Source organism: Triturus cristatus, chromosome 2_2 (genome assembly GCF_964204655.1).
Source record: "Triturus cristatus chromosome 2_2, aTriCri1.1, whole genome shotgun sequence".
Classification (NCBI taxonomy): Eukaryota; Metazoa; Chordata; class Amphibia; order Caudata; family Salamandridae; genus Triturus; species Triturus cristatus.
Genome location: NC_140582.1, coordinates 1,248,834,039 through 1,248,858,801, shown reverse-complemented (window position 1 = coordinate 1,248,858,801; position 24,763 = coordinate 1,248,834,039). Strand labels below are relative to the sequence as shown.

Here is a 24,763-nt window from a genome sequence, read left to right as displayed (position 1 = left end):
TTCTGGGGCAGACCACAACAACATTCTGGGGCAGACCACAACAACATTCTGGGGCAGACCACAACAACATACTGCGGCAGACCACAACAACATTCTGGGGCAGACCACAACAACATTCTGGGGCAGACCACAACAACATTCTGGGGCAGACCACAACCACAACAACATTCTGGGGCAGACCACAATAACATTCTGGAGCAGACCACAATAACATTCTGGAGCAGACCACAATAACATTCTGGAGCAGACCACACTACCATTCTGGAGCAGACCACACTACCATTCTGGAGCAGACCACAATACCATTCTGGAGCAGACCACAATACCATTCTGGAGCAGACCACAACAACATACTGCGGCAGACCACAACAACATTCTGGGGCAGACCACAACAACATTCTGGGGCAGACCACAACAACATTCTGGAGCAGACCACAATAACATTCTGGAGCAGACCACACTACCATTCTGGAGCAGACCACACTACCATTCTGGAGCAGACCACAATACCATTCTGGAGCAGACCACAATACCATTCTGGGGCAGACCACAATAACATACTGCGGCAGACCACAATAACATACTGCGGCAGACCACAACAACATTCTGGGGCAGACCACAACAACATTCTGGGGCAGACCACAACAACATTCTGGGGCAGACCACAACAACATACTGCGGCAGACCACAACAACATTCTGGGGCAGACCACAACAACATTCTGGGGCAGACCACAACAACATTCTGGGGCAGACCACAACCACAACAACATTCTGGGGCAGACCACAATAACATTCTGGAGCAGACCACAATAACATTCTGGAGCAGACCACAATAACATTCTGGAGCAGACCACACTACCATTCTGGAGCAGACCACACTACCATTCTGGAGCAGACCACAATACCATTCTGGAGCAGACCACAATACCATTCTGGAGCAGACCACAATACCATTCTGGAGCAGACCACAATACCAGTCTGGAGCAGACCACAATACCAGTCTGGAGCAGACCACAATACCAGTCTGGAGCAGACCACAATACCAGTCTGGAGCAGACCACAATACCAGTCTGGAGCAGACCACAATACCAGTCTGGAGCAGACCACAATACCAGTCTGGAGCAGACCACAATACCAGTCTGGAGCAGACCACAATACCAGTCTGGAGCAGACCACAATACCATTCTGGAGCAAACCACAATACCATTCTGGAGCAGACCACAATACCATTCTGGAGCAGACCACAATAACAGTCTGGAGCAGACCACAATAACAGTCTGGAGCAGACCACAATAACAGTCTGGAGCAGACCACAATAACAGTCTGGAGCAGACCACAATAACAGTCTGGAGCAGACCACAATAACAGTCTGGAGCAGACCACAATAACAGTCTGGAGCAGACCACAATAACAGTCTGGAGCAGACCACAATAACAGTCTGGAGCAGACCACAATAACAGTCTGGAGCAGACCACAATAACAGTCTGGAGCAGACCACAATACCATTCTGGAGCAGACCACAATAGCATTCTGGAGCAGACCACAATAGCATTCTGGAGCAGACCACAATAGCATTCTGGAGCAGACCACAATAGCATTCTGGAGCAGACCACAATAGCATTCTGGAGCAGACCACAATAGCATTCTGGAGCAGACCACAATAGCATTCTGGAGCCGACCATAATAGCAGTCTGGAGCAGACCACAATAGTATTCTGGAGCAGATCACTAACAGTCTAGGAGCAGACCATGTTATTATTTTAGTGTAGACCATTCTAGAGCAGACTACTACGGCTTTCTAGAGCAGACAACTATAGTATTCTAAAGCAGACCACAATTGTATTGTTATGTTATTTATATTTAATATAACGTACAACTCACCTGGGGGCATCTCGGCACTGTTGCGGAAACTGGGATCGGAAAGGAAGAAAGGAGATCCGAATAGGTGGGATTTGAGACGTTTCCTAAATTTGCAGTAGTTCGGACATGTGCGGACATGAAGTGGAAGCTTGTTCCAGTACTAGGGAGCAAGATAAGAAAAAGCCTTTCCTCCGCTGCGAGTCAGACGAATGCAAGGAAAACACAATAAGGCTTTATCACAAGATCTTAGGCAACGGCCTGGAGTGTAGGTTTTGATTTTTTGTTGCAGGAATAACTGGCCTTTTACTTTAACAGTATTATAGGTGAGGCAGCAGATCTTAAAAACAGGATCTTTTCTTCACTGGAAGCCAGTGCAGTTCCCTCAGCAACAGAGCCAAAGCCGTGCCTGATGAGCGATTGAGAACACGTCTGGCTGCAGAATTCTAAACCACCTGGAGTTTCGCAACTAGGGTCTTGTTGACATCCACTAGGAGGGCGTTGCCGTAGCCAACCTGTTTATTACCAAGGCTTGGACTAAAGTCTTACGGGCAGAGGTTAGAAGGTAGGGGAAAATTCTGCGCAGAAGGCGCATATTATGGTAGCATACTCCAGAGGTGGCCAAGATATATTCTTTCATTGTTAGTGCTTGGTCAAATTTCATGCCAGTATTTTTTACTGCTTGTTTGGGTACCGGAATGGAGCCCAATTGGTGAGGTCACCAATCTTCTGTCTAAATAGAGGCAACTTTCCCAAACAGCATCAGCTCCGTCTTATCTGCATTTAGTTGGAGATAGTTCCTGTTGATCCAATCAGAGATGGCTAGCATAACCAAGGTGAAACGTTTTTTTTGCCGCTATCAGGTCAGGGTCAAATGTGAACTGGTTGTCATCCGCATATGAGATTATTTCTAAGTTTAAACAGTCGGCGATCCTGGCCAGGGAAGTCATATAGATGTTAAACAGAGTAGGTCTCAAACAAGAGCCCTGCGGAACACCCTTGTCCATAATTGACTTACATAAGGAAATGGGCCCAGGACGATGGTTTGATGTCTATCTTCTCAAAAAATGATGGAGCCATTTTAGTGCAAGGCCTTGCATGCCGATCTCTTGCAGCCGTTCCAGCAGCCTCTTGTGAGAGACTGTATCAAAGGCTGCTGAGAGATCCAACAGACTGTATCAAAGGCTGCTGAGAGATCCAACAGCACACGCATTACTGGGTTACCTGCGTCCAGTTCACGGCGCAGGGAATCTGTCACGGTCAGGAGCACCGTCTCCGTGCTATGGCCTGGTCGAAAGCCAGATTGTGAAGACTCTAGGATTTGGTTAGATCCTCGGTAGGTAACTTGTTGATTAGACCTTCGAGCTGTTTACCCAGAAGAGGGAACAGAGATACATGCCGGTAGTTGGCCAAAGATTTTTGATCCAGGGAGGTTTTTTTTTTTTGGATAGGACGTACACATGCCGTCTTCCACTCAGGTGGAATGGAGCCTTTTTTTAGCGAGCAGTTAAAGATCTTTAGGATCGTCGGGGCAAGGTAAATGGCCAGCAGAGATTTTATTTGGGGGAGTGAGGGGGGCAGATGTCCAGAGGGAAGCCTGACTAGAGCAGACTATGAAAGTGTTCTATAGCAGACCATGATATTGTTCTAGAGAAGACCACGATATTGTTCTATAGCAGACCATGATCATATTCTTGTGAAGACCACAATAGTACTCCAGAGCAGACCACAATAGTACTCCAGAGCAGACCACAATAGTACTCCAGAGCAGACCACAATAGTACTCTAGAGCCCACCACTATAGGATTCTAGGGCACACCACAATAGTACTCTAGAGCCCACCACTATAGGATTCTAGGGCACACCACTATAGGATTCTAGGGCACACCACTATAGGATTCTAGGGCACACCACTATAGGATTCTAGGGCACACCACTATAGGATTCTAGGGCACACCACTATAGGATTCTAGGGCACACCACTATAGGATTCTAGGGCACACCACTATAGGATTCTAGGGCACACCACTATAGGATTCTAGGGCACACCACTATGGGATTCTAGGGCACACCACTATAGGATTCAAGGGCACACCACTATAGGATTCAAGGGCACACCACTATAGGATTCTAGAGCAGACCCAGACCATTACCGTATTCTAGAGCAGACCATTCCAGTATTCTAGAGCAGGCCATTTTACTTCTCTAGAGTAGGCCATTCTAGTTCTCTAGAGCAGACCATTACAGTATTCAAGAGAAGACCATTCTAGAGCAGACCAATATAGTATTCTAGAACAGACCACTATAGTATTTTGGAACAGACCACTATAGTATTCTGAAACAGACCACTATAATACCAAGCTAACTACCCCAAAATAAACACTCAATATAAAAATCTACAATAGGAACCGTGTAATATGGTTCTATATTGCTATTTGGGGGGGGTCTAGTGTTATTTATAAGCCTCTGGCCTTGTGGTTTGTGACAACTGGAACGAGAGATATGCACACTACAGCAAGCATATACATGAACTATAAGACTGATAGCAAGAAGGAAGAAATTAAAACATTTTACCAAAACTAATGTGCAGATACGATCACAATAATGAAGAGGAATCAGTTGGCAGGAAATGAGTTTATCTTTTAACAGGCAACGCTGGAACAGAAAAGAGGTCAATAGTAAGAGGCCATTAAGTGTGTTAAAGAAAGGAAATGAATGTGAAATGTAGGGGACCTTCCAACAAACTTGCCTCTGCCGTTTTGGATTCCTGAGGACACTCTGTGAAACTTTGTCCACGCCTCGCGGAACCCGCTGCGCGGGTCCCGCTTTGCAGAGGGGCGCTTTCCTGGGCTGAAGCTGCTGCGGGGGTACACCAGGGGCCGAGGGCTGCGAGCAAGAGGGCTGGGACTCCATTTCCCAGGAGCCCCAGCAACCCGCGCCCGCTCCACCTGGGCTGCTCTCCCTCCCCGCCCCGCCCCCAACGACCTGCTCACCTCCACCACAGCTATAAACTAACGCGTGAGTACCGCTGCGCGGGAGCGCGCGGGAGCTCGCCGGGAGAAGCCCGGGACAAGGGCGGGACCGTCTGTGGCCGTCAGGGGCCAAAGGAGGCTGGGCTGGGCCATACCCCTTATCCTTTTCACCCAAACTCTGGTTGAACTCTGCTTGTGCATAAGGTGATGCCCTCACCTGAAGCACGTGAAACTCCAGCAAGGGAGGGGGGTAGCAATACTGGGACGCTGGACAATTACTTCAAACCCGCCAAAGGAGATGGGGGCAAAGAAAACTCCCTAGAGAGACGTAGGGCGGACCGTCGGCGATCCATTGAATCAATGAAGAGTAGACCCCTGACTGAAATTATCCCGTATCCTATCTCTCAAGACGAGGGTACTCCCCCCAATAGCTTGAATCCGACGACCCTTGAGGACTTCCCCCTCTTACTTCGGGAAATCCCAAGCACCCCTGGCATGCTGCCTGAAAAAGTCGCAGACACAATTCCACTCTTGTCATCTGACACTCCAGTTAACCTGGTTATCCAATCTCCCCCCTCGAATATAAATAAGAAGAGCAAGCCAAAGCAAAGTGTTGTGGTGGAGATGCACATGCCTCCACCTAGCAAACGCAGTAGGAAGTCCATGGGGGGGCGCGGGAAAACCAAACTATCTCACCTAGATTTTGGCAAAAAACATAAAAATGCACTCCAATCTGGGAAGGACAATGAGACTGCGCCTATCGCTGTCCCCCCCAAAGATCCAAGCCCCAATACAGCTGCTATTAACAGCGATCCAGTGGCCAACACATCCAACACAAACCCCCCTCTCACATCTATAGGGAGTATAGAATTCTTGTTTCGTTCCCTCTTGCAGCCTATTAGTGACAGCCTGAAAAAGGTTGAGATAAGGCTGACCATACTAGAGACATCCCTAAATACTTTAGTTAGTAAGCAATCCAAGAATGTGGGACCTCATCTCCCTGTAGTAAACGCCCCTAAAACAGGAGCTTTACAGGGTACCAACATAGTCCCCTCCCGGGGTGCTCCTACTCCTCCCCCCCCTGCAGCAACTAATGGCTATTCCAGTCCAGCCACCGCGTAATAATCCAACTTATAGGCCTTTACAACCAACAGACTCTGCCCCCCAAAGCTCTCAGACAGGGACCAATGATGGCCTCCCCGAAGCTGGAAGCACCCTCCTTCTTCCCCCGGGGCGACCAGTCCCAAGACCACGGAGACCAGATCTGCCGCCAGAAGCTAATAATCTAACGGTGGTGTTAGCAGGTGCTCCTCAACTAAGAACTGGCGAAAATGAAGATTACCAATCCCTAAAGAAAAAGGTGATCAAGTGGCTAAATTGGAACCGACCCTTACCATCTCATTTTAACAACGAGATTATTATGGTTAGAAGGGTCCCTTGGCTAGGGAAGACCAGAAAAACAATAATAGGGGACTGCATTCTGGTAACTTTTAAAGATCCGGGCACCGTCTTGCATATCTGTGAAGGAGTAAATCGTTCATTGGATTCCACCATCCAGACCCGCCCAGTATCCTTTTTCTTCCCTCCTATTCGCATGCACTATGCTCCTCTGCATGACGAATGGATAAGGGTGGAACGTAGACGCGGACACAAAGCTTATGCACAGCACCCTAACTTCCAAGTGCCTGATACACCCTATTTCCACTTCAATCGTTTTAACTGCTTGAACAGCTTGGATGGGGTTGACTGACTCTCTGATCACAGCCCAGTGACTCTGGATAATGGCACCGACGGATTTCCTGATCCATCTCCCCCGATCGCTGGTAAAATTCCTGGTCTATTGAATGTCACGGTGACCCCGGACAATGGCTCTTGCAGACCCTCTGATCCACTCGCCCGTAGTGCTGGCAATGTTCCTGAACTATTAAATGGTCCAGAGCTCCTGGATAATGGCCCCTGCAGTCTCCCTGAGCCATCTGCCCCCACCGTCGGTAATGTCCCAGAACTATTGATCGAAGCGGCACCTGTAACCATCTCCTCCAACCCTTCTGGCACGGCAACTGACACCTCCGAACACCTAAGGCTAATCTGCTGGAATGTTGCTGGACTGGCCAACAAACTGGGTGACCCGGACTGGGTAAATTACATCGAGACTGGAGATGTATGTATGTTCCAGGAAACCTGGGCTAGAGAGAATTATGGTCATCAAGGCTACATGTCCTTTTCCATCCCAGCTAGGTGGGAAGGCAAGGGCCGTCCGTCAGGGGGGCTGACGATCTGGGTTGCATCTCATCTAGGCTGCACGGCAACACGGCTGCCGGCTAACTCAGAAGACATTCTTGTGGTTTCATTATCCTGGCCTAACCAAGCCAAACTTGTGTTAATTAACATCTATTCTAGGCCAGTGGGAATTGCAAAGGAATCACCGACCATAGATGAACTCACGAACTTTATATCTGAACTACCGAGTGATTCATTTTATGTGGTGGGAGGGGATTTTAATTCTCATTTTGAGCCACTTCCTGGTCTTTTGGAGGGGTTCTCATCGGAAGAAGAGGCCAGATGGGCAGTCCCCCCAGTGGAAGCTCCCCCCCCGAAGGCTTGGACCCCACTTGCATTACAAATCACAGCTCTAACCCTAAAGTTCGGAATCAGAGCCTGTAACGGGCGAATGAAGTCAGATATACCCAGTAAAACCACCTACAACAGACTGGGAAGAGAGTCCCGCCTGGATTATGTCCTGGCCCAAATAGTGAAGTGGCCGACCATTCAGGATTTTAGGGTTATGGACCGGTCAGATAGCGACCATAATGCGCTCGAGCTCGACCTGGTCACCCCTGGCCCTCAAGCTCCTGTGACCAATGTAGAAGGGAACAAACCTGCGCTTCTCCTGGAAAATAGTAGGAGAAGAATCAGGTGGGAGCACTTGGTTACAAGTAAGAACAAACTCCCCATGCTCTATGACGGGATAACTCCCATCTTGGAAACTGTGGGGAGTTTGGACAACGAGGCAAGCAATAATGATTCCCGGGCTAAATTGTACAAGGCTCATGAGGACCTTATAAAGGCTGCGGCCCCTCATCTCTCTAGTAGCTCACGAAAACCTAGACAGGGGCGACAAGGCAAAACAACATGGTATAGTCCGGCATGCAGAAGGGCAAAAGCGGAACTCCTCAGACTTATTAAGGAGGGACTAGGGGGGGATAGCCTAAGACAAAGCAGGCGGGCTTACAAGAAACTAGTTACCCACGCTAAGGCCGAGTGGGAGGAAAATCAGTGGGAAGAACTTAGCAAGGCCCTAGCGACCCAAAACCAACGTCTGTTCTGGAGGATAGTGAATGGGGGGTCGGGGCATCTTCAATCGGCAATAGAGCCCAATATTGCCCCAGGGGTGTGGCAGGCTCACTTTCAGTCTCTTTACAGTTCTGAGCCGGGAGAATCTCCTACTGTCACCGAGGTTGGTTGGCCAGGCTATGAAGGAGAGCTGATAACGCTGGGCGAGGTCACCGCTGCCATCTCAGGTCTTGCTTCTGGAAAGGCGCCAGGACTGGATGGCTTACCTGGGGATATGTTTAAACAGGAGCCCATTGTATGGGCCCCCTACCTTACTGCCCTTTTCAATGGAGTTCTAAGCGGCATGGAAATCCCTGGTACTTGACTGGGGGCAGAGGTGGTCCCTATCTTTAAAAAGGGCTCGCCTCTCCTCCCGGCCAACTACAGACCCATCAGCTTAATCGACGTAGCACAGAAGCTGTTTGGCAGGGTTTTGCTGAATCGCCTCCAGGATTGGATGGAAGAGGTGGGTGCCCTTAGTCCCTATCAGGCGGGATTTAGGAAGGGGGTATCCACAGTGGACCAGGCTTTTAGGTTGAATCTCATCTATTGGAGGGCAGCAATATTCGAGGGCGGCAGTCTGTACACAATTTTTGTGGACTTACGGGCCGCCTTTGATCTGGTGCCCAGGGGAAAACTCTGGAGCGTCTTGGCAGAGATGGGCGTCCCCCCGGACATCCTAGTAATCTTACAGAGGCTTCACCATAATAATTATGCCCGAGTGAGGTGTGGGAGGTCGGGGGAATTGACCGATAGATTCCCCGTTGACCGAGGGGTAAGGCAGGGTTGTGTGTTGGCACCGACCCTGTTTTGCCTCTTCGTCAACGGGGTAATCGCCCACCTAAATGCCACCGATTATACTGACGCCCCCAAACTTAATGGCAGCAGGGTGCCCGCAATCATGTTTGCGGACGACACCCTGCTGCTATCTAAAACCCCCATGGGGATACAGAGGATCCTTGATTCATTTGTAGCCTTCTGTACGGACAGAGGGCTAGAAATCAATGCGGCCAAAACTAAATTCATGGTTTTAAATCCGAGCCAAAAATTGCGGCCGAATCCGCAATTGGGAGTAGCACGGCTCGAGAGGGTTGTCACCTTTGAATATCTAGGTGTGACTCTCAATGAAACCATGACTTGGGGATCCCACCAGATTAGGGCGAACCTTAAACTTACACAAATTACTGGGGGTATCGCCCGGATGATGACCGGCTCCTCATACCGCCCGCTGGGGGCCCTAATTCAGATATACAAGGCCCAGGCCAGGGGAGCGATCATGTATGGGGCGGAACTGTGGGGACACACACCATGCCATAGCCTGTCATTAATAGAAAACAAGTTTATAAGACAGATAACCGCGCTTCCCCCCAGTACCCCGCTCCTCCCCTTGAGGCTTGACCTCGGTCTACGACCATTATCTGATGAAATAAGCCTGAGACCAATAGCCTTCTGGCGTAGGTTGTGGAGCAGTAATGATCTTGCAGCATACAGGGCGGAACTGGCTGAATTATTGAACCACCCAAAAGCGCTCCGTATCCCTTGGGTCAAAAACATCCAATCCACCTGCATGGAACTAGGGCTCCCCGACTTATGGACTGACCCTGCGAATGCCGCACTGAATATCTCTAAAAGGTCCCTGACTAACGTATACCACGAACGCAAATTAGCTAGGGCCCGAGTTACCCAGGCAGAAGGGTCTCTATCCTCTGTGTTTTTGCAAAGCAAGGACCTTTATAGGTTTGAGAGGGTATTGGATCCTATCTTTCCGGTACTTGCTAGGAAGCTGTTTCTCCAATGGAGATACGGCTCACTGCCCTTTCGGTCCTTTACAAGTACTTGGTCATCGCCCCCCACTACGACGCAGTGCCCGGCTTGTGATGCCTTGGAGGAAACCGATTTACACGTGGCCTTCTTCTGCCCAGCCTACAGGGCAGCACGGAAATACTGGCTTCTTCCCTTGATTAGGAATATGGGCGGCAGGGAATATGCTCCAATGTATAGGATTTTAAAATCTGATCTCTCTGGTCCAACTGTCCTCGCATTATCAAAATTTCTTACTAATGTTTGGCATACGCGCAACCGCATTTTAAAGGTGTTGGGTCCCCCTTAAAATTTTAGATGCACAGTTTTTATTGTATTTTTAACATATGTACTTCCAATGTTTTAATGTTTGGATTTATTGTGATTGTATATGTGTATTGTTTTTCTTTTATGGCCAAATGGCCGAAATAAAGATTGGAAAGAAAAAAAGAAATGTAAGCATCACCAAAAGAGGTGAATGAAAATCTGCGAAACTACAGGGACAATGGGATCGGTGTAAGAGGAAAGGTAGGATAGGAACACAAAGAGACCCTTGGGAGACAGCACAGGAAAGAAATCTAAAACATTTCGTCAGGATAGAGAAAAGGCAGAAGAGAGAGAAAGAGAACTAAAACAGTCTTCTCATGAGAGTGAAAGGGCATGAGACGAGAGAGAAGACTAAATCACGTTAGGCCTAGGCCAGTAGTTCAAAAGAGTGATTTAAGGTAGAGTTATCTGAAAAAATTATGGGGACAAAACACAACAATGTACAGACACAGACATTCGCCTGACGGCTTCCTGATGAAGGCATTTTGCCGAAACGTGCGTAGCAACATGTAAGGCCTCCAGTACTATGTTTCATGGTTATCAGTAACCTATGAATTAACGATACAGAATATTAGGAATCTCATGCTGAATTGTGTAGTACTTGAGATATGAATATTTTTTGTATCTTTTAGACATAGCACTTGTGGACATCAAATAGCATCAGAACACGATGTCACAAAGTACGAGTGCGAGTATGTCTGCAGAATATTTTAATTAGAGTATGTTTTGACATATTCAGCAATTTGCATCAAATAAACATTTTTCTACTTTTGATATAAAATGCATAGCGTCCGATATGTTTTGCATTGCACGTTATTGTTTGATCATTTCATTTAGTTAACATTGTTGCGTTGTGTCCATAATTTGTTTGTATATTCACTTGCTATACATATTTCTTTAAACATTTGTTGTACTATTCCGTGCTCTTGGCTGCCATCTTTACGCAGGGGACCCCTTTCTTCTAAGCTATTAAGGTAGAGTTATCTACAGAATTAAAATGAACAGATATATGACAGAGACCAGACACAGCTAAACATATTGAGCTAAGCTTGATGGCACACTGAAAACAGAGAACTTGCAGGGACTGGCAGAAGAGAATATACGATACATAAAGACATCAGCAGCCCTGCAACTTCTGGGCAGCCCTGCCAAGTACCACACATCAGGCGTTAGACTAACTCATTTCAGAGTGTTGGTCCAATTCACTGCACTGAAATGCAAAGTTATGCACTATCGCGCCTCCTCAGATGTCAAAGCATGAGTGCTGCTAATGCGCCATTACTGAATATGAGCTGGAGCAGCAGCTCGCGGTCGTGGTACGTGCTGCTCCTGGCAGGCTTGTGGGGTGGCCAAGCTGTGAGCAACTCTAGCTGCTGCTACAATGCAACACTTCATTGCAGATTCACCCGACACCGCGCATCACAGCACATTACTGACACTGTTTTACAACTGACATCAGGAGTCAGTGCCCAATGGCTAGTACAGAGACAGTGTGTTCAGGACATTTGCCTCTGCCTTTAGAAGTGTCTATACCCCCCTCTTTTTTTTAAACCGTCTGGACTGTAACATTGCATTAGATGCCTTTGAGGCCTCCATGATAGATGCTCTTGATTCAATCGCACCACGGAAGCTGGTAAAAATTCAGACCAGGGTATCCCCCGCCCCTTGGCACTCTCAGAAGGGAAAAAGCCCTTTGCAGGGGTAAAGAAAGGAAATGGAGGAAATCCAAATCCGACCTAGATGAACAGGGCTATCGAGAGGCCCATAGAATCTACCTAAATAGCTGCAATGCTGCTAGGAGAGCTCATTCAGGCGCTCGTATACTGGAGGTCAGGGAGTCCTTGAGGGAACGCTTTACTATGTTGAAGGAGTTTACTAACCCAAAGGCGAAAAATCCACTCCCGCCGCCCACACGGGAATTATGTGATCACCTAGCGACCCACTTCACTAACAAGATTGATATAATATATCGTTCTTTCGGGTCTGTGGGGGTGGTTGATGATGTCCTTTTCAGGAAACTCCCTGCTCCCAGAGTTTGGACTGTTTTTACACCATCACCGGTGAGCAGGTGGGTGCCCTATTAACGCAGGCTAAATCGGGCTCTACCCTTGACCCTGTTCCTCCGGCAATTATGTCTGAACTAACCCCGGTCTTAGAGGATATTCTCGCTGACATCTGTAATATCTCTCTAGCAACCGCCACATTCCCACGGAAATGGAAGACCGCGCGTATCAAACCTCTGCTCAAGAAAGCCTTGGCGGATCCTTCGGACTTACAGAACTAAAGGCCAATCTCTCTTCTCCTCTGCTGTTCTAAGGTGATGGAGACTCTAATCAATCGACAGTTGTCCCGCTATTTAGAACAGAATAAGATTCTGGACGCTTCCCAGTCCGGCTTCCGGACATCCCATAGCACTGAGGCAGCCCTACTGGAGGTTATTGATACGCTAAGAATGTCACTTGACAGGGACACACCAGCTATGCTGGTGTTGTTAGATCTGTCGGCAGCCTTTGACACCATCTGAATCTATTGAATAGGCTCCGAGAGATTGGGGTCAGAGGTCTGGCTTTTAAATGGATCCAGAATTATCTGTCCGACAGAACACAATGCGTCCAGTTGGACTCTTGTGTCTCACATGGCTGCAGTTGATAAGGTTCCACAGGGCTCTATATTGAGCCCAACACTGTTCAATCTATATGTAGCCCCCCTAGCCACTATCATCAGAAATCATGGATTTGAAACCAAATCCTATGCTGACGATACGCAGCTGATCATACATGACCCTGAGGTGACCAAAGCTAAGTTTCTAAACTGCATGACGGGCATTGCAATTTGGATGAGGAAGAACTTCTTACAACTGAATTCTTCCAAAACCGAGATACTCCTGTTCGGCAAGGCAAAAAATGTGTGGACCGCGGAGTGGTGGCCACCAGAATTAGGAGAAGCACCCTCCCCTAAAGAATTGGCCAAGAACCTAGGAGTAAGAATCAACAACAAGCTTTCCATGGAAGAAGGTGAAAACTCTTACAGGCACCTGCTTTGGCATCATGCGGATGTTGAGATCTTTCCCTGGATCCCGCTAAACGCCAGAAAGACCCTCATCCAGTCGCTTCTGATTAGTCGTCTGGACTATAGAAACGCTTTGCTGGTAGTAATTAGGGAGGACCTGCTATCTAGACTGCAGGTAGTACAGAATACAGCAGCGCGGCATGCCCTTAATAAGCCAGCATTAACTCCTTCCCTGCCTCTCCTACGTCAACTCCATTGGCTCCCTGTCAGGAAATGAGCCCTTTTTAAGCTGCTGAGCATGGTTTTTAAATCCCTGCATGGTTTGGGTCCGGTTTACCTTACGAACAAAATAGGACGCTACCAACCTGGACGGTGCCTTAGATCCAGTAACCAGTGCCTGCTTCGCAGCCAGAGGATCAGGAAAGTGAAAATGGGTGGCCGCGCTTTTTCCTATCTGGCCCCCAAACACTGGAATGAGCTTCCTGAACTAATCCGTTCCTACCCCAACATGCCACAATTTAAGAAGATGCTTAAGACATGGCTATTCTAATCGAGTTTGTTCCACTTGACCTCCTTTCGGGCGCCGAGAGATCCCCTTGGGGATGATTTGTACGCCTTACAAATGAGTGTAATAATAATAATAATGAGTTCAGAGACACACTTTAATAGGCGGGTTAGTACTGTCGCCCGAACGTCCGACCGATGTTCATGAGCATATTTTGGCTGCTCTGCTGGCGACAATCATGGCAGCGCAACATGCACGTTACAGCCGGATCCTAGAGCACACCAGCCCTCAAAACAATGAATTCATCATGCCCGGCGTTGTTGCAGGCTGGGAGAGTCCGATTAGTTGCGGCTACCAGACGCATTTACCCAATTGCTGCTTGTCGCTTTGCTCGCTGGCAGCCGGTTCAAAGAGCGGAAATTAGTCCCTTGAGTGAGGATGAGGTTACTAAATCCAGTTGCTTATGCTGCTATTGATGCCTAATAAAATTTGCTTCTAGCGCACTGCAGTCATGATCCTTCATCGTGTGCTGCCACGTCTGCACAACAGTTTTCAGAGTGATTAGTGAGTCGTAGCACAGCAGTATTAACTCAATTTGGGTCGGATGAGCCGCCACCACTGTGGTGCCCACTGGCACGGTCCGGACCGTGCTGGCGCTAGCAGGCGAGACAGTGTGTGCTAGGCTGAACCAGAATCATTGCCGCAGGGGAGTGGTCCATGGCAAGAGTTGTTGCGGCCACAGGGCCCACCAATTGCCATGGCACCGGCTCACCTCAAAACTTGAAGTAAGTGTGCCTGCCCAAGACTGAGGCACTGGTATGTAGTAGTTCAGCTAACTTGCTATGGCTGTTATTAATAAATAAAATTAATGCTTCAATCATTCTGAGCTGCCTGCCACCCTCCCCCCCCTTGCATGGCCTTTAGTGTAGTGAGTCTGAGAATTGTGCAGTCACGCAATCTGATTCTGCTCAATTTTCAGCTGCTTGCAGTTAGCACACTTTAGATCAGTGACTTCTTAGAGTTCCTCGTTGCTCAAATGGGTGTAATTTCTGATATGTATGTTTCCGTTTCCCTCGTCTTCATTGCATGTTTTTGCTGGCAAGAAAGTGTCACTCAATCTTACTCAAAATTACACTGAAATTATGAAAATGTCACACATCACAATCTGAACCCTTGGCAGATATATGTAGGCTCCAGACTGAAGTAGGACATGAAAGGCAAGGTGCAGTTCTATAGGTGTCTGGTATGTAGGGCTCTAAATATTGTAGAATGTGTGGTACCCACCACCTCCTGAAGCCAGTAACTACCATCAGAGGACAGTCTTTTGGTAACTCTCCCAGGTTTTGATACCTGGACTAAACATCATTGTCTGAGGGGTCTCCACTTACCTCCTCGGTGAAGCTTTCCCTGAAGTAGCCACGGAACAAGGCGACCATCCAGTCACAGCTGGCGATGAGCAGAGGTTTATGGGCCGGGACCAAGCCATCGTCCACTCGGAACACCACATCTGACAACAGCAGAAAAGGAGACACAAGAGTGTGTGAGACCATGGGGACAGAAAGGGTGATAAAGAACATATGTTTTACCAACATGAAAACAAACAAAAAAAAGACCAGAAGTTAGTGATAAGAATTAAGAGCTAGAAGGACTACTAAGAAAGAGTGGGGGAATTTTACAGAACGTTAAATAAAAAACAAATCCAAAAAAAGGAAGAAAGTAAAAAAGTAATAAAGCAGATGAAAAGTTACGGGCATTTAATAGAGAAAAGGAATAAGAAGGATGAAGAACAATAACACTGGGTACAGAAAACAAGGTCAAGGGTGTGGAGAGAGGAAAGTGGGAAGGAAGAATATTAAGGTAGAGAGAAAGATTTCAGCCTCTGTGGGAAAGGGCAAAAGGAGGGCGCATCAGCACACAATCAAGGGGGAAATAAACCAGCACTGGCAAAGCCAACACATCTATTGGCTTTGAAAATGCCTTTAGGCAATGGTGTACAGCTTCAGTAAAAACTATTTTGGAGGATGCTGTGCAGCATGACAAAAAGAAAAAAGGCACAATGATGCAGCTGTTATGAGCCCCAATGTACCCCAAAATAAGCCTAAGTAGATGCACAACCTTTTACCTACAATTGTCATACCTTGCTCTACCAGAACGGTTCTGGTGCTGACCTAACTATATGCGAATAAATGTTGATTTTGTTTTCTTCGCCTCATTTATTATGCATAAGAATTCTTAGTATCGCACAACAGGATTACCATCTTCTGTATAAAAGCTCCGTACAAAAGCCACCACTATCGTCATCCTTGAACTATAGGCCCACAGTATCAATTAGGTAGATCCCCTGAGGGTACCTTTTGGGTATATAAGCACCACATCTTTGCTGGGCATACCAGAGGAGAAGCTTCCATGCTGACACTAGACGCTGAGGTCCCTACATGCAGACACTCCAGCACGCAGTGGTCTGACATCTCTCGCGGGGTGTCCATCTCGAGACCAAGACGGGGTCCTTTATTCTTCCCCATCAGGTAATGGGGTTGGCTCGTTCCTAGTGGGATTCTTGGCTAGGTACACTTAGTTAGGGTTTGCAGCTTAGGAGTACTCATGATTACTGCCATGTATCTATATGCCTGCATATTTTCACTGTTTTAGGACCATAGTAGAATTCTACCTTTTATTTACTCTGTTGGTTCTTATAATTGTATATATATATATATATATATATATATATATATATATATATATATATATATATATATATATATATATATATATATATATATACATATCTGTTTCCGACTAATGGTTGTTGCAGCACACATATTTCATACTAGAATGACGCTGGTTCAATAAATGCTTATTTAAAACGTCCCCATCATTTATCCTGCATATCTCTCTGAGAAAAGGTGAGAACGAGTGACTGAACGAAAAGTACTGAACTGTTTCAACGATTCCTGAGAGGTCAGGGTTGTCATGTTCAATAGTTGTCAGAAACTATTCGCTCCCTGGTAAGGTTGTGGAGGTCTTATAGTGGCACTGTGAGCTAGCTGGTCTACAGACTAACATAACATTTGAGGGAGTCTGGAATCAGTCTGGACACCAATCCCTTAGTTTATTTAAATGAACAGATCCTATATAGATTTATAGGAACTACACAATATGGTGCCCGTTAGTTTGGTTCTTATTTAACAGTAAAATCTGAGTAATTTAGTTGTGCTTTCTCAGAAACCCCCTCACATTTACCCAGAGACGTGGGGAGGGAATATCTGCCAAAGCTGAGTAGGTATACCCTATGTATTGGCTGTAGGTATATTCAAGCTTGAAGGATTATAGTTCCTTATACTGTGCACAGGCCTTTTCTCCATTTCCTTGAAATTCCATTCGCAATGTCTGTCCAGGACGGCACTACAAATGCAGGGGAAGAAGAGCAGGAAGGTGCTTTGAACATTTCAGAGAATTGCAGAAATGCACTTGCTTTAAAATTTGCAGAATATGGATACGCCACCATTGAGCGGCTACCCGCGAGGCACGCACCACGTGCGCCCTACTAACCCAACCGAACGCCTGCACGAGTGACTGCAATCCACCACTGCTCCAGGATCCCTGCATATTGATGCGGATCTCCCCATATCTTCGGTGTACGAGAGCAATTCCTCCATTGGACAACCCAGCACACCACATTGCATACCATCCCTACTTTGCAGTGGGCAATCCCTCAGGCATGTAAATTAATGTCCTGATGATGATCCTCAATTCTATGTATGGATCGAAACATCGTCGACTTCGTGACACCCTAACACAATGATATTTATTATTTTCCAATGTGTAATGGTGTCAACCTTCATATGTGCTTCTTGAATTGTTGAAACCATTGCAAGCACCAAACTTTGCCTGAGCCTTTTTTGTTTAGTTCGTGTCTCACTCGAGAAAATAGTTTGTTCCAACATCATTGTTTGTCTTTACAAATATTTGCTACATTAAAAGATTCCGTCCGGCTGGACAACACAATATATATCTAACTGTATTTCATATTGCTCCTTTCACATTGTTTTTGTGAGGGACCACTGTGTTCATAGCAAACTGTTACCCATGGTCCCTGACCAATCCCCTTGTCTTTAAATAATATGGAGTCCCAGCATTAGGTGGGACTGTTACCTTCGTTACTGAGGCACATGAAGCATTCAGGACCGAGGTGTTCTATTCTTGGGTTAAGTTTCCACTAGCAGATGGCACATACACATACATTTCACACCTGTACTGCAGATGAACCACCTGAAGAATATTCTGCATACTAGGACATAAAAGTCCTGTTAACTTACCAAGAGCATATAAATTGGTTTAAAGGTGCCCTCCAACATACTAAAGATATAGAGAGACTCTGTCCGCTCAGCAGAGACGGCATGACTTGGCTAGTCTTATCTGCTTACACACCGCATCCAGTAATTGATACAATATCAGCAGCAGTCTTTCATCCACTTCACAAAGAAATAATAAAGCTATACAGAAATCTTACACAGTTAGTTATGCGAAAAATCACACTTCAACCCACAAGGTTAACTCAAGAAGGTCAAATACAAGGGACCGCAACTAAAATCACCCCACTAACGCTGAACGCGATTATGGGAAGAATGCCCACTAAATGTGAGCCAATGACATTTTGGATAGCACAGAAAATAGCACAGCTTGAGGCAGTGTTTCCACCTCCAGGCCCACAAGAAAAACACAAAATACTGACAATCTGTTTGCCAATGGGAATAGATCCCCTGATAGAGGATTGTACCACATGGAGTACAGTCTTCGCTTCCTTCTATACCAGAACACATGGTACCCCTCAATTGCAGTTATACCAGAAGTATTGAAACAAATACAGAACGAGTATGGGGCAGATCCTGCCCTGGAAGTAGGGCTGAAATGGATAGGCAATTTTGCCCAGGTATCAACAATTATGTTAGCCAACATAAAAATGGAGGCAGCTGTGGTGGCTATACGCCAACGCTTGAAGGAATGCACTCCTGCACAACAGGGGCAAAAATTACCACAAATTAGCGAAGATACCTATGCTTTGCTAGGTAGAGATAACTTGGGTGCTAGACCTGTGAAACCACAATTATTGGGTAATCCTGAAAAGGACAACTCAAAGCAAACACCAGATTCTTCTAAAAAGAAATGAGATAATAAACCATCAAAAAATAAGCAGAATACATCCCAATCACGGGAAGGGTCTCCTCAACAGGAGCCCTCTGACAGGAAATATAACCTTAGATATCGTGATAATATTTAAAAACCTGACCGGTATCAGGATTCTGACACACATTCCTCTTGTTCATTTCAGGGTTCATCAGAAAACTCCAAAAGGAAAGAATGGTCAGAACGCAGAGCAGAAGAGCGAGAAAAGCCAACAGACACACATCGCACTTCAGACTATATTATCAAAAAAGAAGATAAACCAAAAAATAAACCTCTATTTAAAAAAAGAAGGTGGCAGGCCTTAAAATAATAAATGCCCAGGATACTGAGGACCCTAATACTAAACGGGGAATGGGCTCTGACGATGCTAGACTGTGCAGCAGTAGTAACAATAGCTCGCCAGAACCTGGTGGAATTTCTAGTGACCACAGCGTTGAATGAACATTTCATGGTGGAAACACCAGATACTAGCTTAAGTGGCCCGCATCAAATAACGCTCCAAATAGAGGGGGACATATCAAGAAAAGTGAAAGGTCTCTTTTGGGAGAAACTGACATATGGATACGATATCGTATTGGCTGAAAAAAATTGACCACCTGAATTTGTAATTGACTGCCCAAAAGGAGAAGCCGTAATGTTATCAGCCTTCGACGACCTCGTTCCAGAATCACTTAAACATTCATATGCGCAGGAGTGGGCAGTAGCGCTAGCTCCTACATTATACCGCAGTCATGTAGGGTGGGATGCTGAGTCACCTCACCATGAAATCCCAGTTAAAACTACTCCTAAGGCAGTACCCTATAAAACAGGACTCAAATAAACAAGTCAGGGAGATCTTAGATCAACTTGAATGCCAAGGTGTGATTGAGAATTGAACCTCTTCCATGAATAATCCTTTGTTTCCCGTAATGAAATCCGACAATTCATACCGTCTAGTTTTAGACTACAAGCATTTAAACACATGCACAAAAACACTTACAGTACAAAATGCATACAGTGCTGCATTAATAAATAACATTGCGCCGAAGAAATACAAAGCAACGCTAGATATCTCAAATGGATTCTTTTATCAAAATATAGCGCCTGAAAGGAGATATTTGACAGCATGTGGCTCTCAACGCTAATTTTGTAGACTGCCCCAAGGGTATAAGAATAGCCCTGGGTTGCTTCTCAGCAAGAGTATCAGAGTTACTTCAACATTTTGATGAGGAGGCATTGTCCTATGCAGATGATATTTATCTGACGGACAATGAATTATTGGGTCATTTGAACAGGATGAACACCACAATTCTGGGATTCACCTCCGAGGGCTACAAATGTAACTTTAAAAAATCAAACATTGCCCACCTCGATGTCCTATTTTTAAGATAGAAGCTCTCAAGATAAGTAAAATGCCTAGCAGCTAAATTTTTAGAACCATGTGCGCTGATCCAACCTCCAAGGACTCTGAAAAAACTACAATCCATTTTAGGATTCCTACATTTTGGTAGAACATACATTTTGGATTACACATAAAAAGAAAAACCTTTCTAAGACTTAATTAGACCAGATTTTTCAGTCCGACATTGGACACAGGAACATACAGAAATGATCAAGCTGACTTGATAGCTTGTAAACATTTGCACACACATGTAAACACCACAAGTTTAGTGATCCGTGTAATAGCGGGTCAATCAGGATATACGTACCCAACCTTCAATGAAGACGAAACAGTACCAATTGCATACAAGTCACATTTGTACACAAACGCTGAAATATGTTTTGCATCCTCAGTAAAAATACTGATAGCAGTACAGACTGCTGTAGTGAGAGAAAAAGCACTAGCTATGGGGAAACTGATAATTGTTGGGACTCCAGTACCAACCTTAGAGGCTGTTACCAAAGCAAGCGTTCCAAACGTGAAAGCACTGCATCCAAGATGGATAGAGTGGGCTAATTCGCTCACTGCAACAGATGTAGACTACAAGTTTGATTCTACATTAAAAAGACAAGCATTCCTGCAGTGAACAAAAATATTCTTTCCCGAATGAAATAATGCCTTTAGATCAGTATGAATACATAATTTACACTGACGGATCTGCCCAGCCAGCCGTAAACAGCAATACAGTGCAGCATGTGCGATGTAAAGGGACGTATGCGGGACAGCAAGTTCCGTCCTTGCAATACGCAGACGCGGTCTCTTGGAGATTGCACGGCACAGCTGGCAGAACAAAAAACCCTGATACTGGTACTATAAAATACGGATTGGGTATTCCCCACACTTATTGTGTGCGATTCGTTTTACTGTCTCCAGTCATACAATATCTTCACTATTGGAGCCAAAATGGGTTTAGAGATTCTACAGGTTGTACAATAAAGCACAAGTTGCTTTGGGAACAAGTGGCAGAGCTGAAATAAGGCTTGCCACAGGCTCACGTGATTCATACACTGAGTCATCAGCGTGTTGGCATACACGTTGAAGGGAATTCATTGGCTGATGAAGCCGCCAATGCGACAGTGAGAACTGCTGCTGTTGCTGCAATCACTTGTTCTAGTACGAGGATAGACGGACAGATAATGGTAACTGTCAACGCTACATGTAATAATAGCTCAGCCTTGCCAAAATGATTCCACTCAAGTACTCCTACAAGTTAGATGCAAAAAACATTCCATATGCTCAAATTCCAGGAGAGGGGGATAGAGTAATACCAAACATGGATCGCAGATTAGGTATAATTCTAGCTGCACACGAGTGTCTCAGTTCAGCTCATGCAGGTATTACTGCAACAGTTTCACTTCTGAAACAACGCTATTGGTGGGCAGGTCTTAAGAAGCAGACCAAGTGCTTTGGCCCTAAGTTTGACATCTGTCAACAGATGAAGGGTTCCACCGTAGCACGTCCATCACAGACAGCACTACTGATATCAGACAGACCTCTCGCATGTGTCTATTTGGACCACTGCGGCCCCTTACAATATGACTGGGCTTACAAGTACATCTTGGTGGCAGTGGATTCATGCTCTAGATTCCTGTGGGTTTGGCCCCAGCATTCGGCTGGCGCTCAAACGGTTATAAAGAATTTGCGAGTCTTTATAGGGACATAAGGAATAGACATTACATTCTGACCGTGGCTCTGTGTTCAGCTCTCGATCTTACAAAGAACCCATGGTAAGTTTGGGTGTGGTCTTGTGGTACTCCTCTCAGTATCATCCCAAGGGAAATTCAATAGTGGAGAGGAAAAAAACTGAACTTAAAGCAATCCTATACAGTAAGGGTATTAGGCTTGGGTGGCAGTTGGGTCAATCAGCTATATAGGGTCCAGAGGGCACTCAATAATATGCCAAGAAGTTCCATAGGAGGCCGTACTGCATACCGTACTGCATACACAGTCTTGTTTGGGACTAGAATGTGGGTACCCAACCTCGATTGTGGCAGCACAGTTGCACAATAAAAAGCATTTGACATCAATGATTGTTTGGCTGTTTTACAGGAACTCAATGAATTCCGGGCACTACAAATCAATGTCAAAGTAAAATGCACCGCCACTGGGGAAGTAAAAGCTGTTCTGGAAAGACCTGCCTGGGTCCTGAAGATTGGGGGCTTGATCAGAGAAAAGATTGTGGAAAAACAGAATTTGGGCCATGCTACAGAACGCCTGTACCGGTCCTAGCTGTGAAAGGAACAAGAACAGTACTTCACTGCCCCCTGTCGGCAAGAAAGAAAAGAGATTCTTCTCTAGTGATCTGACCAAACCACACTATGTGGCCGATAATAAATAGCAGGTCGCATGGTTTCCCGGGTAGCCACCAAATTCCTCGAGCTACCATACAGGAAGTTCAGACAGAAAGATTAATAACATATGAAGGTTCTACTGTACGAAGTAATGGAGTTACCAACAATGGACTGGAACTCGTGCCTGTTGAAACTGAACAACAAAACACAAATGAAACACAGATCTCAATTCAGCCTAATACCGACATCTGTGTGAACCAGTCAACTATGAGCTCTAGAAAGCCTGCTGAGCTACCAAAGATAGATCGAACGGCACCTGGCTACTTCATGGATTTTGACATCTTTTCTCTGGATCAGAGTGAACCTGAGTCACCGCCAGCTTCTGTTTCACACAAAGAAAAAATATATGATCGCTACCTTTGGCTGAAAAAGACTTACTTTGTTTCTCCCTGGCAACAGCTTTGGATTACAATTGTTGTACTTTTACTAGTCCTTCGGCTAGGTGTAGTAACTATCTTTTTCCTACTCCTGAATGGACATTTTCTTCCGCAACGCTCAGCACTGCAACATGTAAATTTGGTCCTGAAACCACATACATCATCTCATTCTGAACAAAGAGACCTGTCCTTAGTGAACATTACAGCAGTTCCGGAAGGAATGGTTTGGGATAGGGTTGCATATGATGTATATGGTCAAACTGAACTTTTAAAAATACCTCACTTATTTAAGATTTCCGTAGGAGATATCATCACCTCCAGTACTTTCTCTGATGATTGGGACTTTGAAACTGTGAATAGTATGCTGTCTGATTTAGGACAATCTGCTGCATTTTCCAGTAATGAACTGTATGATAAAACATCTGATTTTGATACCATGTTTTATTATCAGCACTATGGTAATCATTTCTTACACAAAGCAAGAATCCCACATAATTTTTTCTCTTACCATCAATGGGAACATTGCCCAACACCACCGAAAGATAGTTCACAAACGTTTGCTTATTTTTCTGGGGTTAACACATCAGACCTGACCTCTCATTATTATAGGATTGCATCTACACCTGCATAGAAAAATATGCTCACCAACATGAAACATATATACTCTGCAGCCTTTATTTCCCAGCTGTCTGAATATGGTTTTGACCTATGGAGAAACGCTATAGACACGAAAATCTGTCTGGGGGACTAAAGTGTGGCAAGTTCAGGGAACTGAGGCCTTATTTAGAGTGTGCCTCATATCAAATCAGATGTTCAACAGAGTGCAACAGACTTCCTGTGTTGGACTAGACAAGGTCAAGGACTTGAACCCACCGCGGATTCATTTGCTTTCACACTTTTAGGGTTAGCAAAATGAGACATACCATCTTACTACTTAAAATTTATCACACCCCAATTGGGAGGGATGGTTGGTTTGGCCTATCGACACAAATAGGTGTCAGTCAAGATTCAGGAGTACCACCGAAGGGTTTAATATACAACGCTATGTACAACGAGAACACTCGGGGTGGTGACAACTTACAGTGTTGGGAAGTTATGCCTAGAGTGGCTAGAAGCGTCACCACTATCCCAGGTGAAACAACACTTGTCCCTACTCTCAGACGAAATAGATCTTGGTGATTTTTGTTAGGTCCCTAGAAGCCATGTCGAAAATGCTTCTTATACGCTATTTACAATGAGATTTAGAAAATCTATCAGCAGGAGAGGCTGCTCAAAGATTGTGTGAGATTGACAGGGTTAAGATAGAAAAGGCTTTGGAAGTGGTCATCAATGGTATGACCACACTAACATCTAGGATTTATTCACTGGGCAACATGGTGTCTTCTGATATATATTGAATATGCTACTTACCAGTATGCATCTGTTCTTGGCATGTAGGGCTGCTGACATTCATATCTGTGCATAGATCGCCGCCTAGCGTTGGGTCCGGATGTTTGCACGTTGTTGTCCTGGAAGAGTCTTCGAAGTATCCTGGGATAGGTGACTCCTCCCCTGGACCACAGTGCGCATGGGCATCCTCTCCATCCTCAGATTGTTTTTCGCCATTGTGGCAGTGATGGAGTAGATA

General features: G+C 45.7%; 1 protein-coding gene across 1 annotated transcript in view; it reads right to left on the bottom strand.

Annotated features, from left to right (window-relative positions):
* Positions 1-24,763, bottom strand: part of LOC146863513 (rho-related BTB domain-containing protein 2-like) — a 708,761-nt gene that overhangs the window by 243,877 nt on the left and 440,121 nt on the right. Inside the window, exon 6 of the mRNA XM_085642946.1 lies at positions 15,193-15,311. Coding sequence (XP_085499072.1) covers positions 15,193-15,311 — 119 coding nt within the window. The remainder of the gene's footprint in view (positions 1-15,192; positions 15,312-24,763) is intronic.